The 17,298-nt window shown below is 41.4% G+C and overlaps 1 protein-coding gene across 1 annotated transcript; it reads left to right on the forward strand.

Annotated features, from left to right (window-relative positions):
• The first annotated feature begins 5,271 nt into the window (after positions 1-5,271).
• Positions 5,272-16,554, forward strand: sdf4 (stromal cell derived factor 4). The gene is made up of 7 exons (XM_088330929.1): positions 5,272-5,617; positions 7,451-7,770; positions 11,450-11,586; positions 11,680-11,793; positions 13,031-13,189; positions 15,500-15,675; positions 15,787-16,554. Exons 1-7 carry the CDS (start codon positions 5,600-5,602, stop codon positions 15,961-15,963), a joined length of 1,101 nt encoding a protein of 366 aa, XP_088187055.1. The 5' UTR covers positions 5,272-5,599; the 3' UTR covers positions 15,964-16,554.
• The last annotated feature ends 744 nt before the right edge of the window (positions 16,555-17,298 follow it).

Genomic DNA, 17,298 nt, shown 5'->3' on the forward strand with positions numbered 1-17,298 from the left:
TGGTAATTTTAGTAAATGTATAAGAAAAGGAAATTCATATCCGCACACATTCAAAATAGCATTTCGGTTGAGATTTTTCCAGGTAACGGTCGCGTTCTGCCATCTAACGGTGGCAGCGTGGAGTGCATATAAAATGGTCTGTACTATAAAACGCCAATAAAGGGTTTGATATTTACATAAAAGACACCTCCATATTTTTTGTCGCGAGAGGTCCATAACAAGTAATACTGTCGAAAATGTAGAGAATCATACAAAGAAAGAGAAACACGAATGTGGTTCTGCGTTGCCTTACAATGATGGGGCGCTCGCGAACGTAAAGGCTTTATAAAGCGGCTCTTTGAAATTCAGGACAGGAGCCGGTCCCCTGCCGATCAAGACCCGATCCTGTTTGAAACGCCTTTTTATCTTGTGATTGTAAATTGTTTTTTTTTTTGCTTAAATATTCTAATTTGTTTTCTGAATAAGTCGGGCTTAATGAAATAGAATAAAATCAATACATTCAAGCAGATATAAAATACAAAATACACACTTAAGGAAAAAGGAAAGAAGATAATAACAACTCGAATGCAATCAGGAGTGGCCACAATTCCATTTCCAAAAGTGGCCGTTCAAAGACAACCAGTTCACAGCCCTAAAAACGTTGCGTTTGTGTATTTTACTTTGGTTAATTTTAGACATTGAGAGAGAGTTGTAAATGTTTGACTTTTCTTTCCAGAAGTCAGTCAATGATTTGCACACTTCCACGAATAATGGTGCGTAAAACTGAATTACGATTGTCTTCGTGCACGTTAACTTTCGGCTTTGATTTGAACACAGGCCATAAACGTGTACATAATTATGTTGGGAATTTCATTGGATAACCAATGTGTCAATCACCATTTGAATCCATCACTATTGGCTAAAGAGTTTTTAAGCTGAATTGGTCATGACAGCTTGTTGTTTTGTTTTTTTTACAGGCCCTCATAGGTTGTAACTGTCATGAATACTGATGTGAATCAGCTGTGCCCGCTCCTTTGGTGCCAACTGCCTCGGACTCTGATTGGCTCCCGATCAGTACTTGAACCCACTCCTGTCCGTCCCCTTTTGTCAGTCCGTCTGCGAATCACAGTTAACACTAGGCAAGCCTTTTTCGACCCTGACTCCCACCTGTTTTTTGCTCCCATCTGTTCCCCAGCTTCTACCCGTTTTTGATCCTGACCACGTCTACTCTCCTGTCCCGGCTTTCGACCTCTTTTTGTCCCCGACCACGTCTTCTCTCCTATTCTGGCTTCCGACTCGCTTCCGACCCCGACTACGTTTTTGCTCTCCTGTCCCGGCTACTGACTCATTTTTTCCGTCCCCGACTCCGCCATCCCTCGCCACGGAAGATCCACTTCCACTTTCGGAGCACAATCCGAGTATCAGAGCGACCTGCTTCCCGCGTCCAGCAGTCACCTGATCGTGGGCACAGCCCTTTTTCTTTCTTACAACAAAACTTGTGAGAAACGCATCGCAAGTGGGTCTTTGTTCTGGTCTTGACAGTTACAGGCCAAGCATCGTGAAAAAACGCTTGCAACTGGCCAAGAGCGGTGTCAATCAAATGTCAGAGGCGAACAGAAGTATTGAAAATAATCAGACAAATCTGATTATTTCTAAAGGGGAGTAATTGAACCAAACAGATGGATTACAACAAATATCGCCAAACATTGCAGGAATGCTTTTAGGTGGATTTCTTTTTCTATCTGTTGGCATTGTTTCATGTTTTGGAGTAAATATTTTACACGGTTGGATTCACTGGACTTTTACTCGCTGAGAATGTGCACTGCCTGCACATTCTCAGCGCACAAGAAAATCTAGCCAGCGCACAAAAATCAGGGCTCAAGATTGCTGATTAAGAGGCGAATTAAGTCAAAGTTATAGTGCATGAAGGTAAAAATACACAGGTTCCCCTGACGCTGTTTTCTAAATGCGGTATTTTGAAGTCAATGTCGAACAAAGTTGAAAAGTGAAGTCAGTAGAGTTTTTCGAGAACCCGCTTCTTTGGCTCGGCTCACCAAAGAGAACCGGCTCTTTCGGGTCCCAAACGGCTCTTAAGGTTGTTTTTGCTTCTTTAATCCCTACACGACCAACTATTATGTAAAATTGTGCACAAAATGACTTAAAGGAAGGGGGGAAATACAACAAAAAGAAAAAAATACCAAAATGAAAAACTAGTGAAAAGCTGAGAAAAAAAGAAACAAAAGGAAGAGAAAAAAGGAAGAAAAATTCAGAAAAAAAGCCAGAAAAGAAAGAAACAAAGGGAAAAAAAGTAAAAAAGAGAACAAAAAGAAAAAAATAACAGCTAGGAAAAAATAAACATAATGAGATTTTTTTAAAGGCATCAAAAAAATTGAAAAAAAAAAACAGGGAAAAAGAAGATAAAGTTTGTGTTGCATTCAAATAATTTCCAATTATATCAAGTGAATCTTGTTGCCAACATTGTACTTCCACTCAAACATGTTATTAAATACAGTTCTGTAACTTGCAACCGACTAAATAAGCCCCCAAAATGTTAGTATTATGCATCAAAAGATAGCAGGAAAAAAAAAGAAATGGATATGTTGTGAAAGAATTGTAAGAACAAACGACGTTTGTAGGCCGTAAAACCTTTGCAATAATACATGAGTCAATTCATTCAAAAGTGAAATTTTTTTTTGCATTGCCGGAAACTCAGCAAAATGTAACTTGATGTCAAGTTTTGGACATGTTTGATAATGATTTAGTTGCCACACTTGGGATTTCCGTTGCTCACTGTTGTTTCAAGTGTTGCCAACTTTGTGTGAACGCTCAGACCCGTGGAAAATTACAGGGAACATTGCTCATGAGTAAAAGTTCCGAGAACTTTTGTGTGATTTTTCCCGTTTTTATCATTTTCAGGTAGCTTGTTTCAGACTGATGGTGATGTTTCTGTGATGAGTATATTTTGAAAGGTTTGAGCTGTCCAATGATATGTGGCATGACGTGTGACTGGTGACATCGTGAAGACACAACTTTGTTTATCAACGTTTTCGGGTCACGTTACATTATTATCGGTAATATACTGATTAAAGCACGGGTCTCAAACAGGCGGCCCAAAGGACCAGATCAGGCCCGGTAAGGGATTGAATCCGGCCCGCGAGACAACACTCAAAGAAGCGCAAGAGAAAAACGAGCTGCAGGTTGAAATATGTCAACTTGATGTTGCCAATCCAGGTGCCTCGAACAAAGACACTGTAGTTGTATTTCTTTTCCTCTCTCTCTCTCTCTCTCTCTCTCTCTCTCTCTCTCTCTCTCTCTCTCTCTCTCTCTCTCTCTCTCTCTCTCTCTATCTCTCTCTCTCTCTCTATCTATCTATCTATCTGTCTCTCTCTGTCTCTCTCGTTTCCACCCCTTTTCTCCCACTCTCTGTCTCTGTCTCTTTCACTCTCTGTGTCTCTCTTTTTCTCTTCCTTTGTTCCTCTTTATCTCTTTCTCTCTCTGTGTCTTTTTAACTTCTTTTGCTCTAACTTCCTTTTTTCTTTTCTCTCTTTTCTTTTTCTCTCTTCCTATCCTTCGCGCTTTCATTTCTCTTTTCTCTCCTCCTGTCGTTCTATTTCTCTTTGGATCTTTTTCTTCCTCTCCCTTTCTTTCCCCCTCTCTTACAACTTCTCTTTTTATCTCTTTTTTTTCTCATGCTCTCTCCATCTCTGTCTTTCTCTTTCTTTGTCCCGCCCTCTCTCCTTTTCCCTCCCTCTTTCTCTTATTACTTCATCTCTCTTTTTCTTTCTCTTTAATCTACTAGTCCGGCCCCCGACAGAATGTTTGTTCTATCGTATGGCCCCCGAGTTAAAATGAGTTTGAACACCTGGATTAAAGGGACCTCCAAAACTCTTCCTTTTTTGTATTTATCTCCTTTTCTCCTCCCTATTTGCATTTATTTTTATTCTTTTTTTGGTTTCTTGATTTATAATATACAGTATATTTTCAGCTTCAGTAGGACCAGCCTCGTATTTTGATCAGATGTTATGTGCAGTTCACTGCTAAAACTCCCTTTTTTTTGTTTCAAAGAAGTATAACAATGAGGCAAGGATATTTTTATTCATAGCACCCACTTGAGATTGTTTACATTTGTGATATTTGTGGTGAGTTGGTTCAGATGTGAAGCTGGATTTACTCAACTGTTAACACATTCAACGTCAAACAGGAAAATCAATTTTCCATTGCTTGTGGACCCACTTGCATTGCGTTTCTCACAAGTTTATTGGAAGAGAGAGAAAGGGTTTGGCCCACGATCCGGTGATTGCTGGACACGGGAAGCAGGTCGCTCAGAACGCAGAAGTGGATCTTCTGTGTCGAGTGATGGCGGTGTCGGGAACGTGAAAACGGGTCAGTAGCCGGGACAGGAAAGCAAAAACGTGGTCAGTGTCGGGAAGCGAGTCGTAAATGATAAATGGTAAATGGTCTTCATTTCTATAGCGCTTTTCAAGTCAATTAAGACCTCCCAAAGCGCTTTACCATGTGCTTCACACTTACTCATTCACACACACACTCACACACCACTAGCGGCCATGCAGCCATACAAGGCGCCGACCTGCTTATTGGGGGCATTAGGGATTCAGTGTCATGCCCAAGGACACTTTGACATATTACACGGAGGAGCCGGGATTCGAACCTGCGATCTCTTGATCTCAAGACGAGCGCTCTACCTCCTGAGCTCGTAAGCCAGGAAAGGAGAGTAGACATGGTCAGGTATAAAAAGAGGTCAAAAGCCGGAACGGGAGAGTAGGGGGTCAGTATCAAAAACGGGTCGAAGCCGGGGGACACACAGGAGCAAAAAACAGGTGGGAGTCGGGGTTGAAAAAGGCTTGCCTAGTGTTAACTGAGGTTCGCAGACGGACTGACAAACGGGGACAGAAAGGAGTGGGTTTAGATAGGGACAGGGACCCAATCAAAGGCCGAGGCAGTTGGCGCCAAAGGAGCTGGCACAGGTGAATCACATCAGTAATTATGAGAGTGGGTAAATGTGTTGCGTAGAACAAATCCCATATCACCCGTGACAAGTTTAATGAAACAGCATAGTAGTGGAAAAACAACTCTAAATATTTGGTTTTATATTCTTTAACTGATCCAGCCCACCTGAGAACATAAAGTCTGGATCCCCGAGCTAAACTGAGTGTGACATGCCTGGATGAAAGCAACAACAAAATTTGAAGAGCCGTTCGGGACTTGAAAAGGACAGCTCTCTTTTGTGATTCGAGCCGAAAGAGCCGGTCTTCTAAAAACAGCCGTAATTCCCATCATAAATGCATTTGTACATGACAGTATATCACTTCCGGTGTTCGTCATTTCCTGTGTAACTGATTTAGAAGTTGACAACATCCCTTCTGAGCCAGGTAGGGACTGTGACGTATTTCTTCGCGGCGAGTGTGTGTAGACTTTGTCCCCGATTTTATTTATTTTCCTGGAGCAATCCCCACCGTGGACAGCGACGCGTCGAAGCCACGTCTACAGGAAGCAAAACTTGGCTTTGCTAGCACTGCTGCGGAAGAGACGTAGCTTTAGCATCAGCAGCTTGGCAAACGCCGCTCGCCTCTCTGCGCGACCTACGACTTCGTACTTCGTCATGGAGATTTTTTTACAAGTGGGTATGATCATGTTGGAAATATCAACAACAGCGTTTATCTTGGCGTTTATTGAATTTTCAAATGTTCTGACTTGTTTGAAAGAGGATTTCATCATGCAGTCGTCTCTTGTTTTTTTTCCAGGCACGTGTGCTTCAATAACCCTAAAAAGTCAAATAATTTTGTACAAAACTACGGATTTTTCTTGTGATCCGTTAGCTATATAATACGGAGGGGTCGAGACTTGGCAATGTTTATCCTAGGTATCGGAATAGTATTCTGACATTCAAGTCCCTGTCATACATGCATTCATTTATTTTACAACCGCTTTTCTTAATGAAAGTGCTGGAGCCCATCCTGGTCGAAATCGCGGGGCTAGTCCTAAGTGTTAAGATGATTTCTGTCACCGCTTATCCTCAGTAGGGTCGCGGGGGTCCTGGAGCCCATCTCAGTTGTCTTCAGGCAGCGGGCAGGGGACACCCTGAACTGGTTGCCAGCCAGTCGCAGCACACGGAGACAGACAACTCACTCTCTCATTCACACCCAGGGAGAATTTGGACCTGCCAATTGACTTGAGATGCATGTTTTTGGAACTGGAGTCTCTGTAGGAAACTCGCATAAGATCGGGGAGAACATGCAAACTGTGTACAGGAAGACTGGTAGCTGGATTTGAACCCATGACCTCATAACTGCCCCAGACGCGCTAACCACTCACCTTCCATGCCACCTATCCGTCGTCAGTGCTAGTTAAAAAAGAAACAAGTAGTGTATTTTCCAGTCACGGGATTTTGAGATGCACCCCCTCATTAATGTTTTTTTTTGTAATATATTTTCTTACACAGAGGCGCACCATACTTTAGGGCGCATGAAATTGAGACTATAGAAGGTTACAGTGTTACAGCTGGGCCCTTTAGATACAAATGTTACTGTAATGATTATTAACTTGATAACTATTGCTGATTAGAATCGCCAACTAATGTTTGCAACGGAAATTAAACCCGGAGCGCAAGAGTGAGGGCGCCAACACTTTACCACTAGACCCCTAGATGACATGAAAAGGCATTAGAGCTTATCTCATTATCACTATTCTTACTCACGGTACCTGAAGCACTAATTTGTGTAGTGCATTCATCTTGGTAATAATTCTCTCTTCTTTACCTGTGCGTCAATAACTTCTCAGTTTAATATGTATACGTACGTAAAACGGCTTATATAGTATTTTGTTGAAAGGCTTTCTGTTTCTGTCTTTCGCAATTTTATTGACACTTAAGTGAAGAAGTGGAGAAACTAACAGAATGCAATGTGCAAATCGGTGTTTCTGGCACTGTGAGTAAAATACAAGATGATATACATTTTTGTATGTCATCTGTGCCATTACTGATCTAGTGGCAACCATGTTGCGTTCGAATCCTGTTGCATATAATGTATTGCGATTTGGGCCAGAGATGGTAATAAATTGCACAGTCTTTGCTCAAGAAGTATACCATAAAACCTCTTGTAGTAACACACACCTATAAATACTGTATGCGTTTCCGATTTTATCCGACGTATTCTGCGGTAAAGCGCATCGGGTTATAAGGCACACGTTCAAACTTCTGGCCAATTTGGGCTTTTGAGCACGCCGTATAGTCTGAAAAATTTGGTACAAAAATTATTACTCAGGATTTATTATTCACCAACTACGGTATTGCCATGTATTGTTGTAAAATGTTGTGGATGTCTTAACTGAAATATTTGTTGTTACTGAAACTGAGCATTTAAGCATATGGGGATTGAAAAAAAAAGCTTTGCAGATTACAAAAGCAACATAAATAAACAACTTGACATGTGACATAACACTCACCTTTTTATAGGAAATCATGGCTGCAAGAAGACGACTTTACTGGAAAAACCTGCGGGCCGTGTGTGTTGTTTTGGGTTTCCTCCTGCTCGCTGCCCAAGTGAGGGCTCGACCGGCTGCCAACATGTCTGCCCTTAAGGACAAAAGTGTGGCCAACAAGGACGAAAATGAGATTCTTCCACCAGACCACCTAAACGGCCTGAAGATGGAGTTGGATGGTCACCTCAACAAGGACTTCCACCAGGAGGTCTTCTTGGGCAAAGACTTGGAGGAGTTTGACGAGGACTCAGAGCCCAGGAGAAACAGGAAGAAGCTTATTGACATCTTCTCCAAGTAAGACTTTACTTTTTGATAAACATTTTACCATATGTATTTGTGTATAACGCACATTTTCTTACCTAAATAAAATTTTAAAGTTTGGGTGCACTTAGTGCACAAGGCTTTACCGCATTGCAGATGCTCTCATACTTACGACCATTGGACTTAGGAAAAACGGTAGTTCCGATAATTTTTTTCGGTATGTTGAAAAATATCCTGACATTGCTGTAGGTTAGATTCTGTATTGTGTGCACCTCTTTCGGAGTACAAGACTGTACTGTAGTACTTCTTTCCGCTGCTACAGGCATGTGGCGCTGTGAGAGGTCACCCAGCATCCACCCCGAAGAAGAAATCAGGCTTCTACTTCCTAGTTTGTGTGTAAATATACTACGTGTACTGTATCTGTAGCGCGCTAAGAACTTTGACATTTTTTTTGTTCAATATCTCGTGCATCCATTCAATATGGTTGGTGTAAAGTGAAAATAAGAGGTGAGCCGTTTCTTTTGAAATGAAAGTGGAATAAGAAAGCTTGATGTGGTTGAGAAAATGATTAGATCACTTTTTTTTCGTCCACTTTCTACCACGGATGAGGAAGTCGCCTAACTCTTGAAGTCAATCTTCCAAAAGTAAGTTTAACTTAACTTTATAGTCAAGGCAAGTCTTGTTTATTAATCACAAGGAGTCAAGGAGGAGATACCGGTACTTAAGGCTTAATGCAAACCTGCAGATTCCGGGTGCCCGTTGAAAGTAATCCAAGGAAAAAAGTGTATATTTCCAAAGGTAAGGGTGGGAAAATATATATCCACTATTGTCGGCCGCGTCCACAAACACGTCTCACCTTTACTCCACTTCCCGTCAGCCCGCGTTTGCCCCGACCCTTCTTTCTCATTTGCTCTTGCAAAACATATCAGAATAAGTTTCTAAAATAAATACATTACCAAAATATACAGTTGCAAATACATATTTTACATGGTTACACATATTTACAAAGAAAGACTGTACACCGAGATAGTTTTCAAAGCTTTAATAATAATATTATAACTTTCATCCCAAATCGTGCCTGTGAAGGGTAGCAAAACGCCTCTAGAAACACGCTCGCGACGCAGTAAACGGGTCTGTTAAAAAAAAACTACCGTACATGTAGAAACCACGGTAAACCATCCTCATCTTCCTCCTTATAACTGACGTCATCAAAGTCGTCTTCCTTCAGTTTGGGAAAGAGACTTTGTCATATAGACGTCGTCCCACGCTCCCTTATTCAAAAACGCGCTGGCAACACGCTCGCTCCTTCTTTATCGGACTAGTCGATTGCTTTTTGCTTGAAAGTTGCGTCATGTGCCTTTCTTTTTGCAATTTGCATGATGAGGATATGTCTGTGCTAATTTAATTTGTGCACAAGCTAAGAAGTTGCAGTCTTCCTCGGCGCATATATTCCACCGGTCTAAATCTTACCTTTTGTACTCGAGCGCTGCTGGCGGCCGTAAGAAAAATTACATAAATTGGCCGCATCACTGAATAAGCCGCAGGGTTGAAAGTTTGGGAAAAAAGTAGCGGCTTATAGTCCGGAATTTACGGTATATAAATATACAAAATATAGCACTGAAGCAACTTACGAACAAATTCAACTTACGTACGATCGTCCAGAACCTTCTTCCGTTCTTGTTCGTAAGTAGGGCAGCGTCTGTATTGCAAACCATAAAGTCTAACGGGATTTGAACCCGGGTTGCAGCGGTGAAAGAATGAACTTCTTCCACTGGATCAACAGCGGTGTTAATGACTTACAAAAAAGTATTGGCTTTTATCTTCTTATCACACCAAGTCTTAAGTCGATGCCAGAGGTGAATGTTAATTTCGCTGAGCATTTCACATGTTACAATGACAATACATTTGTCACTTGAACTGCTTAGTATAGAATAAAAGTTATTGCCACTAAAATTATAGTGATACTGAAATTACAAAAAAAACTACTGCCTTATGTCATCCATACCACTGGTCCGGCGGTTACAATTTGGTGTTCTCACCATTGTGCCCCGGAGTCGATTCCAATTGCATCCAGCCACAAAGTTTGAGCTGAGAAAAAAAAAAAAAAATTATGTCAGTTTCAAATCAAACAAAAGGGTGCGCGATATACACATAGGAATATCGTAATTGCAATTTACTTTTGACATATTATCTTCAATAGATGGTTATAAGCGACCACAGAGTTTGCGATACAAGATTACATGTTTGTACACAGTAAACAATCTCTACGATAAAGGGTACAACCTTTACAATACAATGTGTTGTTTAGATGATTAAGGCCAATGTACCACTCTCTTTTCACTTTGCGATCAAGCTGCTCTATGGAAGAATTTTTCCCCAAACTATCTCGACAATAACAATAAAATTAGTAATTCATTACTTCTAACTAGGCTATAAATATAGTCTTATAATATCCTCGTAGGATTTATATCCTACTCTTGCCAACTTCTGCAAGCCGTAGTGTGCTTACTTGCATGCTGTTTTTGTCATCTCACCCACTTTTGATTATTTCAAGTCGTTAGCCTATGACCTTTTGATTGACACCAATCTCGACCAATTGCAAGCTTTTTTTTCCACGGCCCTTAGCCTGCAATAGCCTATGAAGTGGACCATATCCTACTTTGGCTTTAAAAATCTTACAACAGGAGTGACTGATTAAAATGATGATTGACACATTGGTTAGCCAATGAAATTTCCAACATAAATACCCGCTGGATGTACGAGTGTATTCAAAGCAAAGCCAAAAATAAATGTGCGGAACGAAACACGGGATTCATTATTGCGTGCGATTACCATGCACAAGTGACACAAACAGTGATTGACTTCTAGGAAAATAAGTCAAACATTAACAATTCTTTCACAATGTCTAAAATTGGGGTAAGTAAAATACACGTTTGCAATGTGGTAGTCTCGAAAATGTCTCTTTTTAGAAACTCTTTGACATACCTTTAAAAGATTTAGTAAAATCCAATGTTATTTTTTTCAGATTTTGATCAAATTTGACCTGGGACCTGGTAGACTTCATGCTGTTGTTCCAGCTGTTTTACAGCTGAGATGCCTATACTATATTCTTCTGCAGCATGTGATTGCAAAAACAAATCCAGGGAAGAATAAAAACCTTTTATTTTTATGAGTTGCAACTTGGATTACTCAATTTTAGTAGCACTTGTGAGAAGATTTCAGAGTGTTACCTTTCAAAAGAGACCAAAACCGTCCATATTCTCCAAACGGTTCAAGAATAGCATTCAAGTACGTCTTTGATTGGAATTCTCGGCAAATTTTACATGTTTTTGTCAAGGGGTTAATATGCGGGGTTTCGTCTCTGTTGTGACGCTACTTTGTTCGTTGAGCCGAGGAGGGGAGTGGTTTTGGAAGTTGGTGGCAGCAGCACAGGAGTGAGCACCGGAACCTCTTGTAAGAGGGAAGATTGCAATCCGGAGGACATAAAGAAAGGAGATTTTTAAAATGAGTCAAAGCAGAAAAATGATTCTAATTTGAACTCATTTTAATTATGATAATGGATCCAAAACGTAGTGTATTGTCCATTACTGACAGAAAACTCTGAATCAGACCCTCTAAGTTTAGGCACTTTGTGTTCTAAATGCCAATATTCAGTAGAGACTACTGAGATTTTGTTCCCCTTTAAATTGTTCTTTTCCCCAAACATTCTCAGGGTGGATTTCAACAAAGATCACAGCATAAGCGCTAAAGAGATGCAGCGCTGGATCATGGAGAAAACAGAGGAACATTTTCAAGAGGCTATGAAGGAGAACAAGAACAGCTTCCATGCCGTCGATCCGGATGGTGATGGTATGCGAAATGACTCAATTGCATTACGATTTACAGCTTTTGTTCAGCCCAGTTTGACACAATTGTCCTGTTTGGGGGGGATGAAATGTGCAGGTCACGTCACTTGGGATGAATACAGAATCCGGTTTCTTGGAAGCAAAGGTTTTAGTGAAAAGGAAACTGCAGAGAAGATCAAGAATAACGAAGACTTGAAACTGGACGAAGAAAGTAAGTGAGGAACTGGATGATGGACAGTTGTGTTTGAAATTGCTCTACAGTAGGTAAATGTTATGTTGTTTAACTTGTTTATTATCATACTAAATAATTACTGACACGTCAAATAGGACTGAAATTCCCAGAATTATAATCAAAGGCCCTACCTTATAACTCCTTCAATGGTGGACTTCTCAAACTGGAAGAGTTGGTGCCTGACAATTTTTGCCATTGTTATTCATTTTCGAAGTCCTACTAAAAGTAGTTCTGTAGCTATACAATCATAACATAAGGCTTGAACTTTCATCTTTTATTAGAAAAAAATGTATGTTTCTAGCTTTTACCATTATTTAGTAAACAACAGTTTCTTTAAAATACGAACTTCCAAGAAAACTGAGAAAAACGGCTCCTCTGAAAGAATACATTTCATGCTTTTTTGTATTTGTTATACCTTTCCATTATATAAACATCCCTCCATCCATTATCTGCTTCACCTATCCTCAGTAGGGTCGCGGGGGTGCTGGAGCCCATCTCAGCTGTCCGTGGGCAGGGGACACCCTGAACTGGTTGCCATCCGGCCAGTCGCAGAGCACACAGAGACAGACAACTCACTCGCTCATTCATACCTCAGGACAATTTGAACCGGCCAATAAACCTGAAATGCATGTTTTTGGAATGTGGGAGGAAACCGTGGAGGAAATGCATGCAAGCACGGGGAAAACATGCACACAGTAGGTTCAGAAATGTGCCGCGGACGCGATAACCACTCAATCACAGTGCTGCCCTATTCATAAACAATGCTTTCCAAATATGTTGGTGGTGTCAAAAGTTGCTTTAAATTTGCTGTAATTGAGAGTTTGAGTTTTAAATCTAGTTTGGGGCAATTTGTATTTGCAACAACACATTTGACAGATTTAAATTGGAATTGTCTTAATTATATAACAATGTAGTGAAGATTGTTTCCAAGATTAGATGTGGTACTCCAGGATAAACCTGTAAAACACTTAAAGGAAAAAATATATTAAAAAAGAAGTTGGGCGAGAGGCAACACATTGTTTTTGATTATTTATTTTAGCTGTATAAAAGGGAAGAATCAACCTTCTTAATTTTTTAATTCTCCTTGATCTGAGCTGATTACTCTTTGAGACTTTAGGAACAATATATTGCAGAAATCCAACTTTAAAATACCTGTGTGCAGAATGTTGTAAACATTTGACATTCATTGCTTTTTTTGTGTTGTTCTCCTTTCCAGCCCAGGAGGTTTTGGAGAGCCTGAAGGACCGTTGGTTCCAAGCTGACAACCCTCCTGCTGATCAGCTGCTGAATGAGCAGGAGTTCCTTGCCTTCCTCCACCCTGAGCATAGCAGAGGCATGCTCAAGTACATGGTCAAGGAGATCATGCGTGACCTAGGTGCGGTCCCAGTTCATCAATGCTCTGTTGTCCTTGTATTGTTTCATCCATCCGTCCATCCATTGTCGTCCGCTTATCCGGGGTCGGGTCGCGGGGGCAGCAGTCTTAAAAGGGAAGCCCAGACGTCCCTATCCCCAGCCACCTCCTCCAGCTCATCCAACAGGATCCCAAGGCGTTCCCATGCCAACCTAGAGACATAGTCTCTCCAGTGGGTCCTGGGTCGCCCCCGGGGCCTCCCGCCGGTGGGACATGACCGGAACACCTCCAGAGGTAGGCGTCTAGGAGTCATCATTATCAGATGCCCGAGCCTCCTCAACTGGCTCCTCTCGATGCAGAAGAGCAGTGGCTCTACACAGAATCCCTCCCGGATGACTGAGCTTCTCACCTTATCTCTAAGGGAGAACCCAGACACCCTGCGGAGGAAACTCATTTCAGCCACTTGGATCTGGGATGGTGTTCTTTCGGTCATAACCCACAGTTCATGACCATAGGTGAGGGTAGCAACTTAGATCGACCGATAGATCGAGAGCTTTGCCTTTCGGCTCAGCTCCCTCTTCACCAATGAATGACGGCAGACGCTGCACCGACCCGTCTGTCGATCTCCCGTTCCACCCTACCCTCACTCGTGAACAAGACCCCAAGATACTTGAATTCTCTGATACTTGAATTCCTCCACTTGGGGCAAGATCTCATCCCCAACCCGGAGGGAGCATGCCTTTTCCGGCTGAGTACCATGGTCTCTGACTCAGTGCTGATCCTCATCATTGTTTCGTAACCATTGTAATGCCCATTAGCAAGCACCTAACGGTATGCCAAGAAATGTTTTGTTCTGTACGTTGGAGTCTAAGGCGCATCCCCCGAAAATAAGTCTTTTGTGCCATTTTTCATGTGTACATGGTGCAAAAGACTATGTCAGGACCAGAACTACAGTGCAATGCTTGATCAGTTGGAACATATCACTGATCACAATTGCACAACATTAGATGCAACGGAAACTGAACCCTGATCGCAAGGTCGGAGCGTGCCGCAACCTACCACTAGGGGTACAGACGACACATGAAAGTAAATGTAAATGGTCTGCATTTATCTAACGCTTTTCAATGACGACCTCCCAAAGCGCTTTACAATATGCTTCACACTTTTGCCATTTACACACTAACAGATAGCAGTGTCAGCCATGCAAGGCAACTACCTGCTATTAGGGGCATTAGGGATTCAGTGTCTTGCCCAAGGACACTTGAAATGAAATGATCTGCATTTATATAGCGCTTTTCAAGTCAATGACTTCCCAAAGCGCTTTACAGTGTGCTTCACATTCCCCAATAGCGGCCGTGCAGCCATGTAAGGCGCTAACCTGCTTATTGGGGGTATTAGGGGTTCAGTGTATTACCCAAGGACACTTCGACATGTAACACGGAGGAGCCGGGATTCGAACTGCGATCTCTTGATCCCAAGACGAGCGCTCTACCTCCTGAGCCACTGCCGCCCCACTTCAACATATAACAAAGTGCATTGTTTTTTTTTTTCATCAATACACTATATTTATTCAGGGTACCAAATTGTTGATGTATATATTGTACCGGGGCAGGAGAATATTATCAGACATTACACCATTCATTGTCACAGAAAAGGTTGGTGACGACTGAAATACAGTATTGTATGGCAGACTCGCAAAGTCTTTACACATCGCACGAGATTCTGAATTGAAGAAAAAAGCATTGTCTGAAGTAATTTGGTCGTGAACTGAATTATGAGAAAGGGATTGTGGGTAGCAATTCGTTCATCCTGAAAGATGTTAGTAAACACATGGCCGCACATATTCAAAATGTTTGTCACTTAAATTGCTTAGTTTGGGCTAAGAAAAAGTGAAACAACATTCAAATACCGATTTTTATTCACTTTGTTGTCTCATTCCTCCGACATATCTGTTACCGTGACAAAAAATTGTGCTATAATGAGATGAGACCTAATCCTTTTGATGTGTTGTCAGTATCCGGTGCTTTCCCAGCTGCGATCCGGGTGCGATTTACGCTGCATCCAATGTTATACAATTGGAGAACAACCACCCATGTCCTCACAAACTGGTGGTTAGGCTTGGGGATCTTAACATTGCACTGTGGTTTGATCCCTGTTGCTACTATTGTTATGCAACTGTGGTCAGTGTTGAAATTGATTAACTGATCAATAACTGCACAGTTTGGGGTCCTGGGGCGCACGTAATAGCCCAGATAATAGGGTACTTTTGAAGCATTTTTTTCCAAGTTTATAATTTAAATGCCAATTACATGGTTTCTGCATGTTATGCTGTAGACCAGGACGGCGACCAGAAGCTGACCTTGTCAGAATTCATTTCACTCCCCGTTGGCACTGTGGAGAACGAGCAAGGCCAGGAAATCGATGACACTTGGGTCAGCGAGCGCAAGAAAGAATTTGAGAGCGTAATGGACTTGGACCACAACGGCATAGTCACCATGGAAGAACTGGAGGTTTAGTTCTTTCTGCTCTTTCTCTTGCCAACCTCACACATGTATTTACCACCTAAAAATACTCAATAGAACTGAATACACACATTTGTGTTTTGTTCTGGTGTCCAACAGGAGTACATGGACCCGATGAATGAACACAACGCTCTGAACGAAGCTAAGCAGATGATCGCGGTGGCCGACGAGAACCAGAATAACCTTCTGGAGCTGGACGAGATCCTGAAGTACAGTGAGTACTTCACCGGCAGCAAGCTGATGGATTACGCCAGGAACGTACACGAGGAGTTCTGAAGTCCCACAGTTTCCTTAGCCTGTTCTTCATGTCTGCCTATGTTGCCCAGCCGGCCCCACTGGGGTGTGGACTATGTGCAGGAGACGTGGCTGTCCTTCTGAGTATGTCATGCTATGTTCACAACTGATAAGTGTGCTTAGCTCATTTTCAATCTATGTATATGAGATGTCTCGTAGCATAAGAAGGAAATACCAGCGCTGAAAAAGTGTATTGTGTAAATATTTAATATCACTCACATGTGGCAGATTGATTTTGTTCATTTATGTGGGGTTCTTTTAATAGTAGATTATATTAGAAAGACAAGTAATGTAATGGATTAATATATAAGAAAAACTCAGGTGTCAAAAAACAGTCTTGATTTATGTAGTTCTGCAAACTGTATTCTTGTCCAGGTATCTATTTATATGGACAGCACCGTTCCACAATCTAAATCGATTCAGTTTTTTTACAAGGGGCTTATCAGATGTGCTGACCAATGGTCCTGGATTCATTTTATTTACTGTAGTGTTGGAATGCTGCTCAGCGATAACGTAAGAAAGGGGAACTTTGCCTACAGCAAATGCACTGCTAAATAAATATTTTCAAATTCACATTTTTGGCTGATGTTGTCTACTAGGTTATCTTCTTTTCCTCAATGTCACAAATAATAATGGTATCAATACCAAGCCTTTTCAGGTGCTGTGGTCGTAATACAGTTTGGGCTAATATAATCACCTGGTTATAAATTTTAAAAAAATACATATATAGTGCTTGGCTAGACATTACTCAGACTGTAGCCACTGCTCCTCTGAGGCTAATTGACAAAGGGAGCTTTTCGGTGTGTATAGAGCAGAATTTCTGGCCACCACCAAAAACTTGCGAGTTTTTTACAACAACACAACAGGTACCTTGGAAAGAGCAGGAGTCTTGCAGAAGGCATATCAGTCCAGGTTGCACTTTACAACCAGCACTGCCGCCCATTTTGGGGGCCCTACATTTAAATGTGCAGCGTAATTAAAACATATTTTTTTGGTTTGAACAATTTTATTGACACCATTAACAGTAAAAAAAACAATGTGAGGTTTGAACAATTTTTCTCGACAATTTTAACAGCAATTAAGCATATTCACAATTTCGTTATATCTGACAATATTTTTTTTTGTTTGAACAAATTTATGGACACTAATAACAGAAAACAATCTCGATATGGGGTTTTTAAGGGTTATTGTTCTATCTTCGTTATTCATTATCCATTATCCGTTATCGGTCAGTTCATTATACGCTACAAAGCCTAGGAGCCGGGACACTTACTCTCAACCAAAAGGCTAAGCTAAGGTCCTAGCCCTAAAGCCTTG

Source organism: Urocampus carinirostris, chromosome 3 (genome assembly GCF_059441175.1).
Source record: "Urocampus carinirostris isolate Australia breed hairy pipefish chromosome 3, RoL_Ucar_1.0, whole genome shotgun sequence".
In the NCBI taxonomy this organism is placed as follows: domain Eukaryota; kingdom Metazoa; phylum Chordata; class Actinopteri; order Syngnathiformes; family Syngnathidae; genus Urocampus; species Urocampus carinirostris.